Source organism: Neoarius graeffei, chromosome 6, assembly GCF_027579695.1.
Source record: "Neoarius graeffei isolate fNeoGra1 chromosome 6, fNeoGra1.pri, whole genome shotgun sequence".
Classification (NCBI taxonomy): Eukaryota; Metazoa; Chordata; class Actinopteri; order Siluriformes; family Ariidae; genus Neoarius; species Neoarius graeffei.
Window position 1 is genome coordinate 104,719,769 of NC_083574.1, and position 22,478 is coordinate 104,742,246.

Consider the following 22,478-nt stretch of genomic DNA (forward strand, 5'->3'; position numbering starts at 1 on the left):
CCATAGTAGAGGTGTAGCTCATCTTGGGCTGAGGTGAGATTTGTTTCTACAGCTTCAAATGTACTCTCTTGGGATGTTACACAGAGGTCGTCAGCGTAGATGAACCGCTCCGTATTCTGGTCCATTGGCTGGTCATTGGTGTAGATGTTATATAGTAGTGGAGCCAGCACGCTACCTTGAGGCAAGCCGTTCCGTTGTCATCGCTAGCAACTTTGCTTGTTGTTAAGGACAACATAGAAGCACCTATCTTTCAGAAGGGCTCTGATGAGGTCTGTGAGCGCCAGGTCTTTTGTCATCTCCAAGATCTTTTTCAGGAGGAGGCGGTGGTTCACGGTGTCGTACACGGCAGACAGATCAACAAAGATGGCTCCTGTCACCAGTCCTTTCTGGAACCCGTCTTCAATGTGCTGTGTGAGATTCAGAAGTTGACTTGTTGTGGATTTGCAAGGTCGGAATCCAGCTTGTTGAGGAATGATGGCTGGTTCAATGACTGGGGCAAGCCTGTTGAGGATCAGGCGCTTAAACAGCTTGTATGGGTGACATAGCAGGGAGATTGGGCAGAAACTCTTTGCATATGCTGGATCTAGGGCTGCTCGATATTGGAAAAAATCAATATCGCGATTTTTTCAGTAAATATCGATATCGCGATTTTTAAAACGATATTTATACACCTTTTTTTAAAGCCCTGATCATCAACACCTGAGGCACCGGGCCACATTTTTATAGTACAGGCCTCATAGGCTACCTGTCAACCCTTCCCGTTGTACCCTGAAACGCCTTTTACTTAAACTATTTACTGTGCAAGCGCGTACTTTGCATAGGTCCTATAGCCTGCACAAGGCTCACGTTCTCCTCACTCAACATTTCCGATCACAGAGGATGGAGCCAGCGCTGGTATTACCAGTGATTAGTGCGTAACGTCCACACTGGCTCGTAGCCAGCCAAGGATAAAATCTCTCTCTCACACACACACTACAACGTAAGCTTGTGTGTTGTTAAGACACCAACATTAAAACACGCACACACACGGACTGGCCATTGGGAGTAGCGGGAGTTTGTGGGCCGGCGGAGAAAAAAAAAAAAAAAAAAGTTGCGCGCTGGCCTTTAATATGATAAGCAATGTTAACAGTTTCTTTAAGAAACTGTTAACATTGCTTATCATATTAAAGGCCAGCGCGCAACTGTTTTGTTTTTTTCTCCGCCGGCCCACAAACTCCCGCTACTCCCGATGGCCAGTCCGTGTGTGAACACGCACAATATAGAGACAAGTCCTTAAGAATTAACATACATGAAAATAGCTCAGCGGCATGTAAACATTCCCTGAAAGTGTAGGTGGCACTGCGGCTAGATGCTCCGTGAAATGGCACAAGGCAAACACCATGCGTCGCTCAGTCAACAGACAAAATCCACGAACCCAGTAGTCCTCCTACTACTGTGGGTTAGTGTTCTGTGGCCAAAAACACCCCACGCACAGTCATTCCAAAACATCCCCACTAGTTGCAGGTTATGTCTCAAATACAGATATGCGTTGTGGATTAAGCGATCTATTTTCAAGCATCAGGCTTCTCTTCCTTCATCTTCCAAATGTGGACTCCGCTATCTTTTTGGCATGTCAGCATTGAAATACCATTTGCAGAGATATTTCACTCGAAAAGTAAAAGCAACACATGATTAGGGCTACATGATTAGCAGGGGGACACCGTTTTAAGCGCACGGAATTTTAAAAACAATGTAATTACATCTGAGTCCGTCTACATCGCGCAATAAACCCGTCCTTAGCAGAACCTACTTCAAAGCATGATGCTAGCTGCAGATGCACAAGTCAAAATCAAATGAACCCAAGTAAACATGCCGCGGCGGGCAACATTAATAACCAAATTGCCTTACCTTAAAACGCTGCCTTGACCACAGGACGACTCGCAATTATTCCACTTAAATCCACACGGTTTAACACATCTAACACAGCTAGCAAGCTGGATATGTGCTAATATTGTTGTGCTTGTTTTCTTCCGTAGATGCCATTTTTACATTACCCAGTCCCACATCCAAAAATATGACGTAAATATGTTAATTGTATTATTATAACTATTAGCAAGCAAATCAAACAACATATTAAGAAATCAATATATCAAATCACCCGACACGTATGAAAACAGAAGAATTGATTTTTTACTGTTGCGGAGATATCGCGGGAGTAGAATGGATGACGTATGCAAGGCTACGGTGTGCCTTAGGGGACAGAAGGGTTCGTTTTACCTTACTGTCACGTCAATGTTATTGTTGTTTTATTGCCATTGTAGAAATATTGTGCACGTCCCTTTCGACAAATGACAAAAAATCGTTTCATATCGATATTATGAATTTTGATATCGTTTGACACCAATATCGATATCGCGATAAAAATACGATATATTGCACAGCTCTAGCTGGATCTTTACCTGGTTTTAGAAGAGTGATGATTCTGGTTTTCCTCCAGCTCTTTGGGATGTTTCTTGTCAGCATACAGTTGTTCATCAGCTCAAGGACCCACTTCTGTGTCAGAGGTCCAAAGTACTTGATCTCCTCTGTGAAAATATTGTCCAGGCCGATGGCTTTGCCGGTTTTAAGGGCTTCGATGCTGATATTGAGCTCTTCAGGGGAAAACGGCTCAGTCAGTCCGGTGGTTTGGGAGTGCTGAGGTCGGTCTACCTTTGGTCTTGGCTGTTTGGTGGTGGATTTCCCATTGAGCAGCAACTGATGCTGAACTTGGTTGGCCGTGGTGGTATACTGTTGCTGTGTTGGGGTTGATGGATCATTGCTGATTTTTCGGATGAGGTTCCATGCCTTTTTGCTGTTTTTTGCCATATCAGTTGTCTCCAGTAGAGTTTGCCATTTCTGCTGGCAGCTTTCTGATAGGGAGGTCATGAGTCTCTCACCTACTTCGATGGTGCTTTCAGCAAAGGGGTCAAATTCGTAAAGCTGTTGGTATCGCTCATATAGTTCGCTGCTTGGAGCATCAAGGCCGGGGATGTATTGAGTGCGGCAGCCTCTTGGGATGTTCTTCCGGGCTGCCTGGTGCACTAACTTAGTGAAGATTTCATAGTTTTTGGGGTCCGCTGGGAGGTGGGCAACCTTCCGTTCAAGATCTTCTTGAAAGCCAGGCCAATTTGCTTTCCCAAAGTTGAATCTTCTCCAGAAAGGAACTGTGGCTGGGGTAACTGCAGCATTGACTGTAAGGCCAAAGGGGCGATGTTGGGTTTTTGGCAGTGGCTCCAGTACCAGCTTTTTGCTCAGTCCAGAGATGCTATGGCTGACAAACACGATATCAGGGTTGTAGCCTGCTTTCCATTGCCCGCTATTGAAGGACTTTAGTTGTTTGGCATCATGGATCAGGTTGAGCTGGTTGGTTTCGGCCCATACTTCTACTGCATCTCCATCTGCGTTGTTACTGGCATATCCCCATTGTGAGCTGTGGCTGTTGAAGTCTCCAATCACTATCCTTGGTTTCCCAGATGATGGTATTTCTGGCATCAGGAAAGGTGTAGGAGGTGGTTTGTATACGGAGGTGACGGTAATTCCTCTGAGCTCAGCGGTTAAGATCTCCAATGTTGTTTTCATCGATCTTTGATGTTGATTCGATGATCGTCCCATTTTTTGCTAGCATGATGCTTCCATGTTTCTCATGTGGTCTTTCTATGAGGGTGGTCATGCCCTCCACTCGAGAGCGGGGATGTTTGGGTCCACAGTGGGTTTCTTGAAGGCAGAGAATATCACACTGATGCTCTCTGCAGAGTTTGGCAACAAGTTCTTTAGTTGCAGACAGTCCTTCAACATTTAGAGATATGATGGTCAAAGCTGGCCTTGGGGGCGGGCGTTGGCCTCTCTTCTTGTTATGGGCTGATGGGCTACTGCCATTTATTGGGCTTCTGGACATCATTTGTCTTTTGGCTCGGCTTCAAAGTGTTTGGTAGAATTCGCAAGTAACATTGGTAATATTACTTGACGGGGATTGCGACGTAAACGCTTCTACCTTGATCCCCATTAAATTTAATTAAATTATGCAGCAGCAAAAGTATTATAAAGTGCAATAGTATAAAGTGACCTGTGGAATTAGGAATGTTCAAGTTATAAACAGAAGTTTAGAGTTTGGGTTTGGAGTTCAGCAGTCTGGTGACCTGGGGGAAAAAAGCTGTTACAGAACCTGGTGGTCCTGCACCTAATGCTGCAGAACCTCTTTCCAGAGGCCAGAGGGGAGAACAGTCCATAGTGAAGGTGTGAGGGGTCACTGATGATGTTTCTGGCTCAAGACATGCCACACCTTGGTGCAATGTCCTGAATGGAGGGAAGCGAAGTCCCAATGATTTTCTCTGCTGTCCTCATCACTCTCATTCTTCCAGTCAGAGGCACTGCAGCCTCCACACCACACAGAAATGCAGCTGGTTAGAATGCTCTTTATGGTGCTTCTGTAGAATGTAGTGAGGATGGGCGGGGGCAGGTGGGCTCTTCTCATCCTATGCAGGAAGTGCAGAGGTTGCTGTGCCTTCTTGACCAGTGACGCAGTGTTCACAGACCAGGTGAAGTTGTCTGTGATGTACACCCCTAGGATCTTGGTGCTATTGATCACCTCCACGGCCATGTTGTTGATGAGAAGTGGAGCGTAGCTGGGTTGGTTTTTCCTGAAGTCAACAATGAAAAACCAACATGAATATATGCTTCTATGCTAAATGAATTAGCCTTTTCAAGCACAGCTGTGTCAGGCATGTATGATGTCCAGTGAATTCCAAGAATCGATCTTAAGTAACGTTGATGGAATTTTTCAAGAACATCTAGATGTCTTTGGTATGTCACCCACATTTCACAAGAATAGAGCAGACAAGTTAGAACACATGCGTTGTAAACAGAGATCTTTGTGCTCTTTCTTAACCCACGCTGGGACCACACTCGGTCCCTCAAAGCAGCAAATGCATCTGTTGCTTTCTTTACACGGCTAGATATTTCATCATCGAGAGAGCACTGTCTGTTGATAGTACTTCCAAGATACGTGAATTTGTCCACGACCTGCAGTTTGACCATCAACATATATTGATGGTTTGGTATAAGGCACGCCGGAGGCTGGTTGAAACATGACATCTGTCTTGTCAAGGCTGATGGTAAGGCCAAAGGCCTTACAGGAACACGAGAGACTGTCCATAAGAATCTGCATCTCCCGTTCACTATTAGAGACAAGGTCACAGTCGTCAGCATATAGATGATCACGAATTAGAGCTTGGAAAGTTTTCGTCTTAGCGGCGGATGTTGAGTTTGCCAGATATTTGATATCGAATGTATATGCCATGGGGATAATCTTCAAAAGCACAGAGAAAAACAACAGAGAAGAAGATGGAGAATAGGGCGGGAGCTACAAGATCACCTTGTTTTACACCAGTGCTTGCTTTGAAAGGTTCAGAAAGTAAACCACCGACATTGACGGACACTTCCATTTCATCATGAAATGACTGACAAATGTCCACAAAGTGGTTAGGGTAGCCTGGGTGTCTCAGAATTTCCCATAATGTATCTCTTTTTACAGTATCAAAGGCCTTTGTTAGATCTACAAAAACTTGAAAAAGGCCTTACTGTTGCTCATATGGCTTCTCCTGGATTTGTCATGCTGTGAAGATCATGTCCATTGTCCCTCTCTTGGGGGCGGAATCCACAGTGAGACTCGGACAGAATCATTTCCACAATGTGGGTGTTAAGTTGTGACAACAGAATTCCCACCAGGATCTTTCCTGCTGCTGATAGCAGAGCTATATCCGGATAATGTTCACATAATTCCTTTATCCCTTTGCGTTTATATACAGGTATAAGAATAGCATCTTTCCAGTCTTTAAGGACACTTCCTGCATTCCATGTGTTTACAATGATTTGCATGCATGATTTCAGCTATGTGATCACTGCCAAAATGGAAGATTTCAGCAAAGATACCATCCTTCCCTGCAGCCTTCCCCATATTCAACTTACTGATAGATGTTTTCACTTCGTCCAAGGTAGGAGGATCATTCATTGGTTCTATGATAAGTCTTTGCTATAGGTTGTCAAGTGTAGTGGGAGCTACATGGCTATCCCTGTTCAGCAAGTCTGAGAAGTGCTCTTTCCACCGTTTGGAAATTTCAATCATACTGGTGAGTAGTTTTCTCTCAACTTTAGATCTTAAAGGCATGACTGTAGCTGTTTTAGGGCCAAAAGCTTGCTTCATCAGATTGTACAGCTCTTTACTGCTTTTACTGTCTGCAGCAGCCTGCATGTCTGCAGCAGCCTGCATGTCTGCAGCAGCCTGCATATCTGCAGCAGCCTGCATATCTGCAGCAGCCTGCATATCTGCAGCTATGCTAGACCACCAGTCGTCTTCCATTTCTTGCAGTCTTCGCTGAGCATTAGCTTTTGCATCTTTTAATTGCTGATTCAGATGCTGTTGTGATGCCGCTGGTAGATCTTTCTGCAGCATACGTTCCTGGATCTTGTTCTTATCAGCCAGGATTTCTCTTATTACCTGATCATTTTCATCGAACCAGTCTCGACTCTTAACTGAGACTAGGCCGACAGTGTCTTTTGCTACAGCGTAGATTTGATCACGAACTTCCTCCCATGAGGCAGTGTGAACTGTAGCTGATATTCAATTTTCTAAGAGCTTCTTGAGTGCTTACATCATGCAGTTTAGCAGCATCCAGACGCTTTGGGAGTTTCACAGTAGTTCGGTTCCTAGCAGGAGGTTTTATGACAAAATGCATCTTGGATCTTGCAGGTGCATGGTCCGTCCAGCAGTCTGCACCTCATAAAGAACTTGCATTGCAGACATCCTGTATATCATGCTGGCGAACTATGATGTAGTCGAGCAGATGCCATTGTCGAGATCTTGGATGCATCCAAGTTGTCACATGGTCACCTTCATGTTGGAATTGTGTACTCGCAATGTGAAGCTGAAACTCTGTGCATACTTTTAGAAGAAGCTGTCCATTGCGATTCGTTTTCCTGGTCCCATATCTGCGAAGGCAACTCCACGTCTCCCAGTCACAACCAACCCTAACATTGAAATCCCCTAACAAGATGATTTTATCAGTCCCCGGAACAGAATTAAGAAGGTCTCAAAGCGCCTCATAGAAGGAGTTCTTCTCAACAACTTCTTCCAACACGAGTGCAGGAACATAAGCACTGATGATTGTGATGTAGTGGCCTCCAGTAAGATGTAACCGGAGAGTCATAAGTCTATCACTTACACCACAAGGTAACTCTTCCAAGCGAGATACCAAATTCGAGCAGATTGCAAAACCTACACCAACCTCTCTAGGTTCCTCAGCTTTACGACCCTTCCAGAAGAACGTATAACCCCCACCGTGTTCCTCAAGTCGGCCATCGTCAGGAAGACGGGTCTCAAGGTGCAGCGATATCAACACCATAGTGATCGAGTTCTCTAGCAGCCAATGCTGTATGCTGAGGAGGGGATGAGCCAGTCTGACTATCAATGAGTGTTCTTACATTCCAGCAAAAGAAGTTTTTTGTTTTGGTTTTCTTGCGACCTATACGACATCGAGCGCTTAGAAGGACGTCCGCCAGCCACGCTAAACTGGCCAGACTTGATGATGAGACAGGCAATGTTTGGATCACCTTTTCTAGACCCTTCCAGATATCTGGTGAGCAGTGCTATCCCTAAAAAGGGCTGCTCAGACACCTTTGGAGCAACTGAGTGTCACCTCTCCCTCTCTAGATAAGCAAACGACTTTATATCTACCAAAGGCTGCCAGTGTGTAGGTCAGCAGCTACGTACTTCCAGCCTGTCCGACCTATACACGTCGCCGCGTCGCCATCACCACTGGACTTCAAAAACCAAGGCAACCATAGATGTTTCATGTCAGCAATGCCCGTGCTAGGATTATAGTCACATACAGCTTGCACAACACTGCAGTGACTCACACAGAACTAAGAGACGTAGAGATAAGCAGATGCAAGATGTCTAAATTAGCACCAAAAGCGGGTGTTACATCAATTTTTTTCTTCTCCTAGATGGCTACCTTAAGGTGGAGGGGGCCAGCACTCCCGGTGGGCTTACCGTGCGCCTGGGCACCAATCCAGGTATTTTTATGTCCCCGCGCAAAAATCATTGTAACCCTAACGTGGGTGGCTTTGGGGTTCCTGACACTTGCCATAGATGTCACTTCAGACTAGTGGGCAGGTGCGTCCATTTCCCTGTGATAGGCTGACGTACCCAGGGCTTTCCACTAAGGCTCATACTAGCCAGCCATGACAAATAAGTAGCCAACCGGGGGGGGTTGTAGTAATCACAAACTCCTGTGCACGCAGTTCCCAGGATTAAATGGATTTTCCACAGACCACTTATTTATTCACTTTACTCAAATACAAAGTAAAATGGCAGCAAATCTTCTTTTTCTTGCGTTCAACTGACAAACTGAGGTTGCAGGTCATTATAACCTGTTGAATAACAGAGTGACAAAAACATAACCTAAAATGTACAAATAAAAATACTCTGAAATAAAAGTTAAATATCTCGTCTTCTTCCGCTTATCCTGGACCGGGTCGCGGAGGCAACAGTCTAAGCATGGAAGCCCAAACTTCCCTTTCCCCATTCACCTCGGCCAGCTCCTCGGGAAGAACACCGAGGCGTTCCCAGGCCAGCCGAGAGACATAGTCCCTCCAGTGTGTCCTGGGTCTTCCCCGGGGCCTCCTCCCAGGGGGACATGCCTGGAGCACCTCCCCAGGGAGGCGTCCAGGAGGCATCCGAAAAAGATGCCTGAGCCACCTCAGCTGGTTCCTCTCGATGTGGAGGAGCAGCAGCTCTACTCCGAGCTCCTCCCGAGTGACTGTGCTTCTCACCCTATCTCTAAGGGAGCGCCCAGCCACCCTGCGAAGGAAACTCATTTCGGCCGCTTGTATCCGCGATCTTGTTCTTTCTGTCATTACCTAAAGCTCATGACCATAGGTGAGAGTCGGAACGTAGATCGACCGGTAAATTGAGAGCTTCGCCTTTTGGCTCAGCTCCTTCTTCACCACGACGGACCGGTAAAGTGACTGCATCACTTCGGAGGCTGCACCGATCCGCCTGTCGATCTCACGCTCGATCCTTTCCTCACTCGTGAACAAGATCCCGAGATACTTAAACTCCTCCACTTGAGGCAGGACTTCTCCACCAACCTGGAGAGGGCAAGCCACCCTTTTCCGGTCGAGAACCATGGCCTCGGACTTGGAGGTGCTGATTCTCATCCCAGCCGCTTCACACTCGACTGCAAACCGCCCCAGTGCATGCTGAAGGTCCTGGTTTGAAGAAGCCAACAGGACAACATCATCCGCAAAAAGCAGAGATGAAATCCTGTGGTTCCCAAACAGGATTCCTTCCGGCCCCTGGCTGCGCCTAGAAATTCTGTCCATAAAAATTATGAACAGAACCGGTGACAAAGGGCAGCCCTGCCGGAGTCCAACATGCACTGGGAACAGGTCTGACTTACTGCCGGCAATGCGAACCAGACTCCTGCTCCGTTCGTACAGGGACCGGACAGCCCTTAGCAAAGAGCCCCGAACCCCATACTCCCGAAGCACCCCCCACAGAATACCACGGGGGACACGGTCGAATGCCTTCTCCAGATCCACAAAGCACATGTGGACTGGTTGGGCAAACTCCCATGAACCCTCGAGCACCCTATGAAGGGTATAGAGCTGGTCCAGTGTTCCGCGACCAGGACGAAAACCGCATTGTTCCTCCTGGATCCGAGGTTCGACTATTGGTCGAATTCTCCTCTCCAGTACCCTGGAGTAAACTTTCCCTGGGAGGCTGAGAAGTGTGATTCCCCTATAATTGGGGCACACTCTCCGGTCCCCTTTCTTAAAAAGAGGGACCACCACCCCAGTCTGCCACTCCAGAGGCACTGTCCCCGACCGCCATGCGATGTTGCAGAGGCGTGCCAACCAAGACAGCCCCACAACATCCAGAGACTTGAGATACTCAGGGCGGATCTCATCCACCCCCGGTGCCTTGCCACCGAGGAGCTTGCAAACCACCTCAGTGACTTCGGCTTGGGTAATGGACGAGTCCATCTCTGGGTCATCAGCCTCAGTCTCCTCAGTGGAAGACATGACGGTGGGATTGAGGAGATCCTCAAAGTATTCCTTCCACCACCCGACAATGTCCCCAGTCGAGGTCAACAGCTCCCCACCCGCACTGTAAACAGTGTTGGCAGAGTACTGCTTCCCCCTCCTGAGGCGCCGGACGGTTTGCCAGAATTTCTTCGAGGCCGACCGATAGTCCTTCTCCATGGCCTCCCCGAACTCCTCCCAGTTCCGAGTTTTTGCCTCCGCAACTGCCCGAGCTGCAGCACGCCTGGCCTGCCGATACCCGTCGGCTGCCTCAGGAGTCCCGGAGGTCAACATGGCCCGATAGGACTCCTTCAGCTTGACGGCATCCCTTACTTCCGGTGTCCACCACCGGGTTTGGGGATTGCCGCCACGACAGGCACCGGAGACCTTGCGGCCACAGCTCCGAACAGCTGCGTCCACAATGGAGGTAGAGAACATGGTCCACTCAGACTCAATGTCCCCCGCCTCCCTCGGAAGCTGGGAAAAGCTCTCCCGGAGGTGGGAGTTAAAGACCTCCCCAACAGAGTGCTCGGCCAGACGTTCCCAGCAGACCCTCACCATACGTTTGGGCCTGCCAGGTCTGTCCAGCTTCCTCCTCCGCCAGCGGATCCAACTCACCACCAGGTGGTGATCAGTTGACAGCTCAGCCCCTCTCTTCACCCGAGTGTCCAAGACATAGGGCCGGAGATCAGATGAAACGACTACAAAGTCGATCATCAACCTCCGACCTAAGGTGTCCTGGTGGGTTGGGGCTCGTATGCGAGCGCTTGGTGGCTGGGCCTTTGCCCATGGGGCCCGGCCGGGCTCAGCCCGAAGAGGTGACGTGGGCCCGACCTCCTGTGGGTTCACCACCCACAGAGGTAGCAGTAGGGGTTTGGTGCAGTGTGGATTGGGTGGCAGTCGAAGGCAGGGGCCTCGACGACCTGATCCCCGGACACAGTGGCTGGCTGTTGGGACATGGAATGTCACTTCGCTGGGGGGGAAAGAGCCTGAGCTTGTACGGGAGGTTGAGAGGTACCGGCTAGAGATAGTCGGGCTCACCTCCACGCACAGCTTGGGCTCTGGAACCCAGCTCCTCGAGAGGGGCTGGACTTTCCACTTCTCTGGAGTCGCCCGTGGTGAGCGGCAGCGGGCTGGTGTGGGCTTGCTTATAGCTCCCCAGCTCAGCCGCCATGTGTTGGAGTTTACCCCAGTGAACGAGAGGGTCGCCTCTCTGCGCCTTCGGATTGGGGAGAGGGCTCTTGCTGTTGTTTGTGCCTACGGGCCAAATAGCAGTATAGAGTATCTGGCCTTCTTGGAGTCCCTGGGAGAGGTACTGAGGGGTGCTCAGACTGGGGACTCCATTGTGCTACTGGGGGACTTCAATGCTCACGTGGGCGACGACAGTGACACCTGGAGGGGCGTGGTTGGGAGGAACGGCCTCCCCGATCTGAAACCGAGTGGTGTTTTGTTATTGGACTTCTGTGCTAGTCACGGTTTGTCCATAACGAACACCATGTTCGAGCATAGGGGTGTCCATAAGTGCAAGTTAAAGATCATTCAACAAAAGTCCAGAATGCTACCAGCACTTCAGAATACATTTAAATAGTTTTATCCCCATTTCCGTCTTAATCATCTTCACTATCACTATCTTCCCATTCAGGATCAGAGTCCATGCCCAGCTCATGTTAATTCATGCTATGAATTAACAACGACAACGGTCTGCAGTGGTGGCTACACAAACACTCGGCGAACATTTCTCCATTTGTGTATGAAAATGCATTCCAACGACTCAGTTTGGTTTCATTTACAACCAACGGTGTCTTTTGATGCCAGCACGTAATTGAATGAGGGAAGACTGGTTTACCGGAGACAAAATAAACGTTATCTCTGCTTCTGTTCCCTCCGATGTCGCCTCCGACGGCCCCGACACACTGCTGCCTCCGCTGAGTGCGCGCGCACACCATGTCAGGGCCGCGGATGAGTTACTCTCTCTTGATCAATGAAGTCGGCGGGGAGTTTGTGGTTATTATCGGTACAAACAGCACGAATCACAATTTAAATGAGTGCGGTTCAGTTTGACATTATTGTCAGTCTGCTAGATAAACATTTAATTTTATTAAAATCGAAAATTAATATTTAGAGCCTGTGGGCTACAAAAATAAGTCATTAAAGTAGCTGGCTGGACTTAATTGTGTAGTCGGCTGTATGGCCGGCAGCCGGCGCTTGTGGAAAGCCCTGCACACCAACATGTCCTACCCCAGTGCGCGCACAGAATAGTGCTTGAAAGTTTGTGAACCCTTTAGAATTTTCTATATTTCTGCATAAATATGACCCAAAACATCAGATTTTCACAGAAGTCCTAAAAGCAGATAAAGAGAACCCAGTTAAACAAATGAGACAAAAATGTTATACTTGGTCATTTTATATATTGAGGAAAATGATCCAATATTACATATCTGTGAGTGGCAAAAGTATGTGAACCTCTAGGATTAGCAGTTAATTTGAAGTTGAAATTAGAGTCAGGTGTTTTCAATGGGATGACAATCAGGTGTGAGTGGGCACCCTGTTTTATTTAAAGAACAGAGATCTATCAAAGTCTGAGCTTCACAACACGTGTTTGTGGAAGTGTATCATGGCACGAACAAAGGAGATTTCTGAGGACCTCAGAAAAAGCATTGTTGATGCTCATCAGGCTGGAAAAGGTTCCAAAACCATCTCTAAAGAGTTTGGACTCCACCAATCCACAGTCTGACAGATTGTATACAAATGGAGGAACTTAAAGACCATTGTTACCCTCCCCAGGAGTGGTCGACCAACAAAGATCACTCCAAGAGCAAGGCGTGTAATAGTCAACAAGGTCACAAAGGACCTCAGGGTAACTTCTAAGCAACTGAAGGTCTCTTTCACATTGGCTAATTCATGAGTCCACCATTAGGAGAACACTGAACAACAATGGTGTGCATGGCAGGGTTGGAAGGAGAGAGCCACTGCTCTCCAAAAAGATCATTGCTGCTCATCTGCAGTTTGCTAAAGATCATGTGGACAAGCCAGAAGCAGTGTTTTCCCCAGAAAAAAATTAAAGCCCTAAATTCTGGCATGATAATACACAGACAATTGAGCGCCAACGGCGCAAAGCGAAACTAGGGGGTCCGGGGGCATGCCCCCTGGAAAATTTTTCGAAAATAGATGCTCTCAGGTGCATTTTCAGGGTCTCTGAGAGGTTTTAGATACATGATTATAGGATAGATTTTACCAGTGTTTCAATGATTTCTGACCTAAATAATAATAATGTATACACATTTGAAATTTCACCTTAAAGTCAACATACAAGTTAAACTGTTTTGTTATAGATTACTGAGGTATATGATAAATTGAAAATCTGCGGGGATCCCTTAATTATCTATGATCAAGTAGTGTTGTAACAAAAATGTGCATGAAAATATGAACAGTGGTTTGCTCCATCTTATGCAATCCAATGAAGAGAATCGATCATCATGACCTCCTGTTGATCACAAAGGGATCTGAACCTAAGACCTGCCACCTTAAAATAAGTTGCTGTATTACTATAACTGTAATGATTTAGAATGATTCTGATGCAATTACTATAATATATGTATAACTAAGGCTGAAAAGAAAGGTAAGGCAACTGCATATTATGAAGTTTAAATTTTGGCACTTTATTAAATGGACTAGATTAAGATTAAAACACATTTAAAGGAAAAGAAAACTAAATTCATTTAAGTTTGCAGAAAGATTATGTACTTATAAACACATTCATGAAGAGAATTTGTTAAGTGTCAAATGTAGCATAATTTCGAATAATAATGATAAGCATTTTTGGCAGTGTGATGTCACTGGGATCCATTTAACAAAAGAATAATCCGGAGCCTTCTTTTGTTAAATGGATCCCAGTGACCTCACACTGCCAAAAATGCTTATGATTATTATTTGAAATTATGCTATATTTGACACATTTGGACAACTTCTCTTCGTGAGAGTGTTTATAAGTACATAATCTTTCTGCAAACCCAAACTAATGAAGTTTTCTACTCCTTGAAAGCAGATTAATTCTCCTTGGCTTTTGCTTGGCCCAATGTTGGGCAACCCTCTCATAGTCCATCTCGCTGGCATCCATGCTGATGTGGATCAAATTATCCAGCGAGTCTTCTCCTAGATTATTTCTCACTGGAGTCTTTATTCTCTTTCGGCAGGAGAAGCCTCGTTCACAATCTAAACAGAAACAGAATAGACTAATCAAATAAATCAGTCGGCTTTGTCCATCTGGGGGGGAACAACATCGGCAGCCGATGAGATCGCTTATTATGAATCAGAAAATTCCGGGATGTCTGACATTTTCTTTCGATATTTTTATTGGACAGTTTGAACACGTGATCTTGACATAGCCAACAGAATACAGTTTGTTTACATCATATCACGCGGACATATTACTTTGATAGAATCAACACACACATTGGGGGGAAAAAAAGACCACTTGTTTAACACAAATATCAATATATATGTAAATGGATCTGTTATTTTTTCTATGTATCTAGTTAATTTTGGGTAGGAAATTTAACGTATCGGTAGAAATCTAAGCGTATCGGATTTTAACTAAAGCAACTAAGCGTATCGGCAGGCAGAGCAAGCGTATCGGGCCTGATACACTAAAACACTTTGGGGAAAACCATGCAGAAGGCTATTGGAAAAGTATTTTGAGGATGGATGAGAACAAAATAGAAATTTTGGTTTAAATGAGAAGCATTATGTTTGGAGAAAGGAAAACACTGCATTCCAGCATAAGAACCTTATCTGTGAAACATGGTGATGGTAGTATCATGGTTTGGGCCTGTTTTGCTGCATCTGGGCCAGGACGGCTTGCCATCGTTGATGGAGCAATGAATTCTGAATTATACCAGCGAATTCTAGAGGAAAATGTCAGGACATCTGTCCATGAACTGAATCTCAAGAGAAGGTGGGTCATGCAGCAAGACAACAACCCTAAGCACACAAGTCATTCTACCAAAGAATGGTTAAAGAAGAATAAAGTTCATGTTATGGAATGGCTAAGTCAAAGTCCTGACCTTAATCCAATGGACATGTTGTGGAAGGACCTGACGCTACCGTAGCAGTTCATGTGAGGAAACCCACCAACATCCCAGAGTTGAAGCTGTTCTGTATGAAGGAATGGGCTAAAATTCCTCCAAGCCGGTGTCCAGGAGTGATCAACAGTTACCAGAAACCTTTAGTTGTAGTTATTGCTGCATAAGAGGGTCAGACCAGATACTGAAAGCAAAGGTTCACATACTTTTGCCACTCAAAGATGTGTAATATTGGATTATATTCCTCAATAAATAAATGACCAAGTATGATATTTTTGTCTCATTTGTTTAACTGGGTTCTCTTTAGGACTTGTGTGAAACTCTGATGATGTTTTAGGTCATATTTATGCAGAAATATAGAAAATTCTAAAGGGTTCACAAACTTTCAAGTACCACTGTATATAATACACACACACACACACACACTGAGCACAGGGTGAAAGGGTGTCTCAGCAGGTCATACCAGAGGGTGAGGACCACTCACTTGAAGCCAGACACTCCTTTTTAATGGTGCTGTACTTAGTCTCTCTCACTAAGAGCTTGCAGCTTATGTACAGCACTGGGCGCTCTTCCCCCTCCACTATCTGTAATAAAACGGCTCTCTTTCCAGTGCGTCAGTCTGCAAAACAAAGGGGAGAGAAAGGTCAAGGGAGTGTAACAGTGGCCCACCACACAGTGCAGCTTTTACTTGGGTGAAAGCCTGTTGGCACAGCTCTGTCCATTGGACCGCATATGGCACTCCCTTTTTAGTGAGATCAGTCAGCAGGCAGGTGACATCCGAATTGTTAGGCACAAACCCATGATCGTAGCCAGTCAGCCCCAGGAACTGTCTGACCCCCTCTTTGGTCTTGGTCCTCGGGTAGGTCACAATGGATACAGTCTTGTCAATTTGATGATGATGATGAAGAAGAATTAACCCTTTGTCACTTACAAGTACCAGCGAAATTAGCCGTCAACCCATCCATACATATATATACAGGGGGAGTAGACAGGACAGGAAGACAGGGATGAAAAATACAGAGTAACATGAGGGGAGGAGAAAAAAGCAACCCCCACGCTATGCTCCTGTGGGGAGTACAGTGTGGGAACATTAAAAAAAACACCTCAGCACATAAGCACAAAAATAACACAGTACATTTTACACATGACTCAAGGGGAAAGGGGGTGAGGGAGGGGGCAATCGAGGGAGGGGCAGAGGTATAGGTAACCCAGCGCAAACAAGCAGTCCAGTCCTGCAGCCGAAGACGACGCTTACCCACTTGTCACACTGGAGGTAAAAGCGGTGACCGTGGGAAGTGGGGGAAGGAATACGAGAGAGTCTAACAGCAGTGATCTCCGGGGGGGAGTTGTTTTCCCAGCAACGGCCTTGGCCAAGGCCAGTGCTGTCTGAGGGACCCGAAAGCAGATAAGATTGGGATTGTTTGGTCTTGAGGCGAGTAGACGCATTCCTTTACACGACTACTCTGTTTGTCCATTCTGGTCTCCGAATCGATCCATTTTCCTTTGCAAAGTCAAAAGCTTCTCCATGATGTTATCCATGTTGCGGTTCAAGTTCTGAATAGCCACAGTCTGAGTGCCGACAGCTCTGCCCACCGCTTCAATCATGTCAGGCAGCTTTATGGGGCTTTGGACAGCTGTCACTGTTTTCTGATTTCCTCGATAAACCAGGGCAATGCCTAATGCAATCAGCAAAAGTCCTGTAATCATGGTTCCGAATAGGTAGATGTCTTCAGTGTCCTCCACAGAAAGAACCGCCAGGCACACGACCCACCACCTCTCCCACACGTCCATCGTGTAGCCAGCTGCGAACGTTCCGGCAGGACAGGCTGGTTCCCCCGAACCCAGGCTTTTCGTCGAGATGATTGTGTCAATTGTGTGAAGAGACCAGTTTACCAATTCCATGATTTTTAGTTTGGAGAGCAGTGTGGGGAGAGTCTCTCAAAAGTATAGACAATAGACAGCAGAAGCAGGAAAGAAGGGAAGGGAGAGGCAGAGAAATGCGACCGCCTTCCGTGAGAGCAAGGAGAAGGTGCAATTTGGGGATGCACCTGCCCGGGACCCAAATGGAAGCCCAGATACCATACTTCCACATGCCAAATCACACACTTCTTTGGGTTAGCTGTGAGCCCCATGTACCTCAATGACTCTAGAACAGTCCTGAGATGGTTTACGTACCATGGCCAATTGTTGCTATATATAATGATGTCATCTAGATAGGTTGCAGCATGCAGGTGAAGGATTTTGTCTACAAGCTGTTGGAACTTCGCTGGGGCCCTGAATAGAAGTGTGACAAACTGGTATAAACCAAACGGGGTGCAAAAGACCCTTTTTTTGTTTTTGTTTTTTGTCATCAGGACAGGGGAGTCAAGGGGATCGGTCAATATCCCTTTGTTAGATCCAGTGTTGAATAAAAACAAACTGCACCTAACTGCTTGAGCAGCTTATCTATGTGAGACATCGGATGCATGTCAAATTTAGACACCGTGTTGACCTTTTCTATAGTCTATGCAGAACCGGACCGACCCATTGGTCTTGGGGACCAAGACCACTGGGCTGCCCTAGTCGCTGTGCGACTCCTCAGTTATTCCCATTTCAAGAATTGCCTTGAGTTTGTCTCGTATTTGGGTAAGCAGTATGGTGTCTTGATGTGGTGTTCTACCAGGTGGGTGTGACCAGGGATCAGTGAGAAACGTCAGAAAACTCCACTTGCACTTTGGCAACCTCAGGAAGTTGGTATGGCAAGAGGTAGTCTCCACAAGGAACTAGGGTGGATTGAGTGGTTACTTTCGTTTTTACCTCCAGCCCCAGTTCTTCCCTCTCTGGAACTGCCAGTGTCACAGAGACCCCCTCATTCCATAGTTTAACCCCTTTGGACAAATGTGTACAATTGTACACATGAAGTTCCATAGCATTTTTCCTTGTGTCCAAAGGGGTTAAGCAGATTGAGGTGGTATATCTGCCATGCCCCGCCTCTATCCATTTCCTTCACCTCATAGTCGATGTCCTCAGCTCGCCATGTGACCTCAAAGGGCCCATGTCACTTGGCGAAGAATTTAGAGCTCGACGCAGGTAATAACATGAGCACTTTATCCCCCGGCATGAATTCCCGAAGGTATGCATCCCGGTTGTACAGCCAGGACTAATTTTCTTGTGCCTGCCGCAAATTCTCCTGAGTCAGGTGAATGAGTGAGTGGAGTTTTGGGGACAGGTTAATGTATTCAATCTTTTTTTACTATTAGATTTCTCCTCCCAGTTTTCCCTCATGATGTTTGGGATGCCGCGAGGCTTGTGCCCTACAACAATTTGAATGGAGAAAACTCCATGGAGCCTTGTGGGGCCTTTTGTACAGGGGTTCGAGCCATATATCCCAGTTACTTGTGCCTTTGCTCACAAACTTGAAGATTAAGTTTTTAAGGACTTGGTTAAATCACTTGACCATGCCGCCTGATTGTGGGTGATAAACACTTTTATATGGATGGATTTAGCCCCCATTAACTCATGAAGTTTATGAAGGGTGTATGACATAAATGTAGTGCCCTGATCAGTCAGGATTTCTTTTGAATCCCGACTTGATTTTAAATCGTGCCTCTGCAGCATTGTCTGTAGAAATATTATGCAGTGGTACTGCTTTTGGGTATCACATTGCATAGTCCATCAGGACTAAAATAAAGTGATGCCCTCATGCAGACCGATCTAACGGCCTGACGAGATCCCTCACAATTCTTTTGAAGGCAGACTCGATTAAGGGAAGAGGGTGCAATGGCCCTTTTGGTGTGGCCACTGGATTCACCTGCTGGTATTTGCAGCATGCTGTGCACCACCTACAGACATCCGTGTGAATCCATGGCCAGCAGAAGTGGGTTTCCATGAGACAGGCTAGTGTTTTATCCTGGCCTAGGTATTCTGCTATACAGTTATAATGAGCTGCATAGATGAGTTCTCCATGACTCTTTGGGACTTACAACTGGGTCATTTTTTTTTCCACCAGTCTGAGTGTCCTGCATCACTTGATATAATCTATCCTTGACTACTGAAAAGTCCGAGCAGTAGAGTGCAATGTTCAGCTAGAGGCTTTTACCATTGGTTACTCTCACTTGGTCAAAAGCACATTGCAGAGTCTCTGGGGGCAGCTATGGCCTAAAGGTTACAGAAGAAGTCCAAAGGGTCACCAGTTCGATTTAAGAAACCTTTTTTATTCGTCACATGCACACTTCAATTCATCCTCTGCATTTAACCCATCTAAAGCAGTGAACACACGCGTGCACACACACCCAGAGCAGTGGGCAGCCCAGAGCACCCGGGGAGCAGTCAGGGGTCAGGTACCTTGCTCAAGGGCACCTCAGCCCAAGGCCGGCCCACGTCAACCTAACTGCATGTCTTTGGATTGTGGGGGAAACCGGAGCACCCGGAGGAAACCCACGCAGACACGGGGAGAACATGCAAACTCCACACAGAAAGGCCCTCGCCGGCCGCTGGGTTCGAACCCGGAACCTTCTTGCTGTGAGGTGACCGTACTAACCACTACACCACCGTGCCGCCCAGGAAAATCCATGGCTGAAGTGTCCTTGAGCAAGGCACTTAACCCCCAAGTGCTCCCCAGGCATTGGGTATGTGTGTGCTCGTTGTAGTCACTGTGGATAAGAGCAACTGCTAAATGCCTTTAATGTAATGCAGTGTCTCATCTTGTGCTTGTTTCATGGATGGGGAGGAAGAAGAACTTTATTCATCACACATACACTTGTGAAATTCATCTCTGCTTTTAACACATCTAAAGCAATGAATGCACATATCCTCAAGGGAGTTCCCAAGAGAGAGGGGAGGAACACACACATCAGGGGAGAAAGGGAGGGGGACACAATGAGCTGACTGGGGGGGAGGTCGACCCCTGGTTCTGTGGTACAGGCAAGGGATGGGAGGAGGGGGTGGGATGAGAGAAAGAAGGAGCAAGAAGAGGCAGGATATCCAGAGGATGAATTGTTCCAGTGTAGCTACGTCAATGATCCCCTCAGCATTTTGGCCTTCCGCCCTCAACCATTGCTGGCGGGCGTCTTGGAGCCGAATGCAAACGGCCAGCCAACCTCCTCCAGGCTCAGCATGGGGAAGCACTGTGATGGTGTTACTCAGCGGGTGCAGCCGACATGTTGCAGGGTGATTCACTTTAGGTCCACATACTACAGCCTGTTGTTGCTGGGTGGCACGCTGGGCCTCTCCAGTTAGGAGCAACATTAGGCAAATTGCTTGCTGCTCAACCAGCCACTCCCACACCTCTGTGGCCTGCTTGAAGAGCATCAGGAAGGCCTCTAGGTCATCTTGAGGACCTATCTTCATCAGAGTGATTTGGGGGAAGCTCGCAGATGGGGTGGCTTGGATGCCCACCAAAACAAGCAGGTTCCGGAATGTTTGGCAATCCTCCTGCTTGGTCTGCAGCAATGCTTTGAAGCTCTGCTCCTGCTTGTTGCGCAAGTCAAACAGCGCCTGGTGCCAGTTCTGTTGGGTGAGGGCCTGGACAAGCTCCTTAAATGGTGAGGACTCCAGGTTGGCAGTTTACTTCAGTGTTCCTGGGTTTCAGCACCAACGTGAAAGTTTGTGAGTGGGTGGAACACTGAATCGCAGGGCAGGCAGGTTTTTTGTTTAATTTTTCCCTTTTTTTTTTTTTTTTTAAATTAACAAACACGGGGCGGCACGGTGGTGTAGTGGTTAGCGCTGTCGCCTCACAGCAAGAAGGTCCTGGGTTCGAGCCCCGGGGCCGGCAAGGGCCTTTCTGTGCGGAGTTTGCATGTTCTCCCCGTGTCCGCGTGGGTTTCCTCCGGGTGCTCCGGTTTCCCCCACAGTCCAAAGACATGCAGGTTAGGTTAACTGGTGACTCTAAATTGAGCGTAGGTGTGAATGTGAGTGTGAATGGTTGTCTGTGTCTATGTGTCAGCCCTGTGATGACCTGGCGACTTGTCCAGGGTGTACCCCGCCTTTCGCCCGTAGTCAGCTGGGATAGGCTCCAGCTTGCCTGCGACCCTGTAGAAGGATAAAGCGGCTACAGATAATGAGATGAGATTAACAAACACTGCTTTTCAGCAGTTTGGGAGTGACCGGACGCGCACACGCTCTGGTCAGGAGAACTGCCTCCTCTCTGTGTTCTCACTGCATTTGTTGTGAACATAGGGTAAAATGGCCAGAAGTGATGGTGCAGTTTGGTTAAATATGATGGATATCTGACATGATCTTTAAAAATATTTTTTGACCATTTCGTTACATTACACTTTATTTTCCAGTTCTTCATGAACTTAATTTTTCATTCTTTAGCTTTTGGACTAAAACCACTCAAAGTACCAAACTCAACTTCGCCCATACAATAAACATTTTTGCTTTTCTTGTCAGTTGGTTGATATACTAGTATGTGTAAGTTGGAGATTAAGCCTACAAACTTTTTTTTTAATATGAAGTTATTTTCTGGCACTTTCATAGAATCACTTCTGGCAAAGCATAAACCAGGCTGGCATGTTAATCAGAAATTGCTTGTGCATTTATTTGGCCATTATTTACTTCCTTTGTTGTGTCCAGACTGTGAGGACTGCAGATCCTTTTTCTACGACAAATGTGAGGTACATGGTCCAGCTCTCTTCATCCATGATACCCCCATTCCCATGGGAGTCACTGACCGAGCCAGACAAACCCTTCCTCTCTGTCTGGAGATTGAGCAGTCCAATATTTCTGGTGCAGGCCTGGGAGTGTTTAATAAGGGGGACACTGTTCCAATTGGTGCTCACTTTGGGCCCTACCAGGGAGAACTGGTAGACAAAGAGGAAGCCACGAACAGTGGATACTCTTGGGTGGTGAGTTTATTTCATATTAAATTAAATATACATATTCAAAATATAGCTGACACAGTGATGCTTGAAAATCGTCTAATGGGACGCTTTCATCTCCCAACAAAGAACGCTGGATAGTCTTGTCTTCGAAGACAACTATCTCTATCTGGATTTCAACACTGACTGGTTCATCTGTTTGCACAGCAATATCCCTCTTTCCAGTCAATTCGCATACTGAGCACATAAATTAAAATATCATGAAATAAAACTTAAGAAATTTCAAATGAGTGAGTTTCATGCAAAATGTTCTGAATAATTATCTTATTTGGAGTATAGTAGATCATACCTGAAGCTCAGTCGAATGCTCTGTCTTTTGGTCAGTCGGTGATTGTTCTTTATTGTCCGTGTGTTCTTTTGTTACTCGTATTTTTTTCTGGTATATGCTAAAGAGCCTACAACGCATTGGAATACTGATTACAATTCATCGGCTAAG

At 46.5% G+C, this 22,478-nt stretch overlaps 1 protein-coding gene across 6 annotated transcripts in view; it reads left to right on the forward strand.

The window, feature by feature from the left end:
* Positions 1 to 22,478, forward strand: part of LOC132888206 (zinc finger protein 501-like) — a 37,101-nt gene that overhangs the window by 7,613 nt on the left and 7,010 nt on the right. For 3 of the 6 annotated variants that reach the window (XM_060924262.1, XM_060924260.1, XM_060924261.1), the window contains exons 5-6: positions 8,020 to 8,088; positions 21,738 to 22,009. In XM_060924262.1, the coding sequence (XP_060780245.1) occupies positions 8,020 to 8,088; positions 21,738 to 22,009 (341 nt within the window). The remainder of the gene's footprint in view (positions 1 to 8,019; positions 8,089 to 21,737; positions 22,010 to 22,478) is intronic. The other 3 variants (XM_060924265.1, XM_060924263.1, XM_060924266.1) reach the window with 2 other exon arrangements.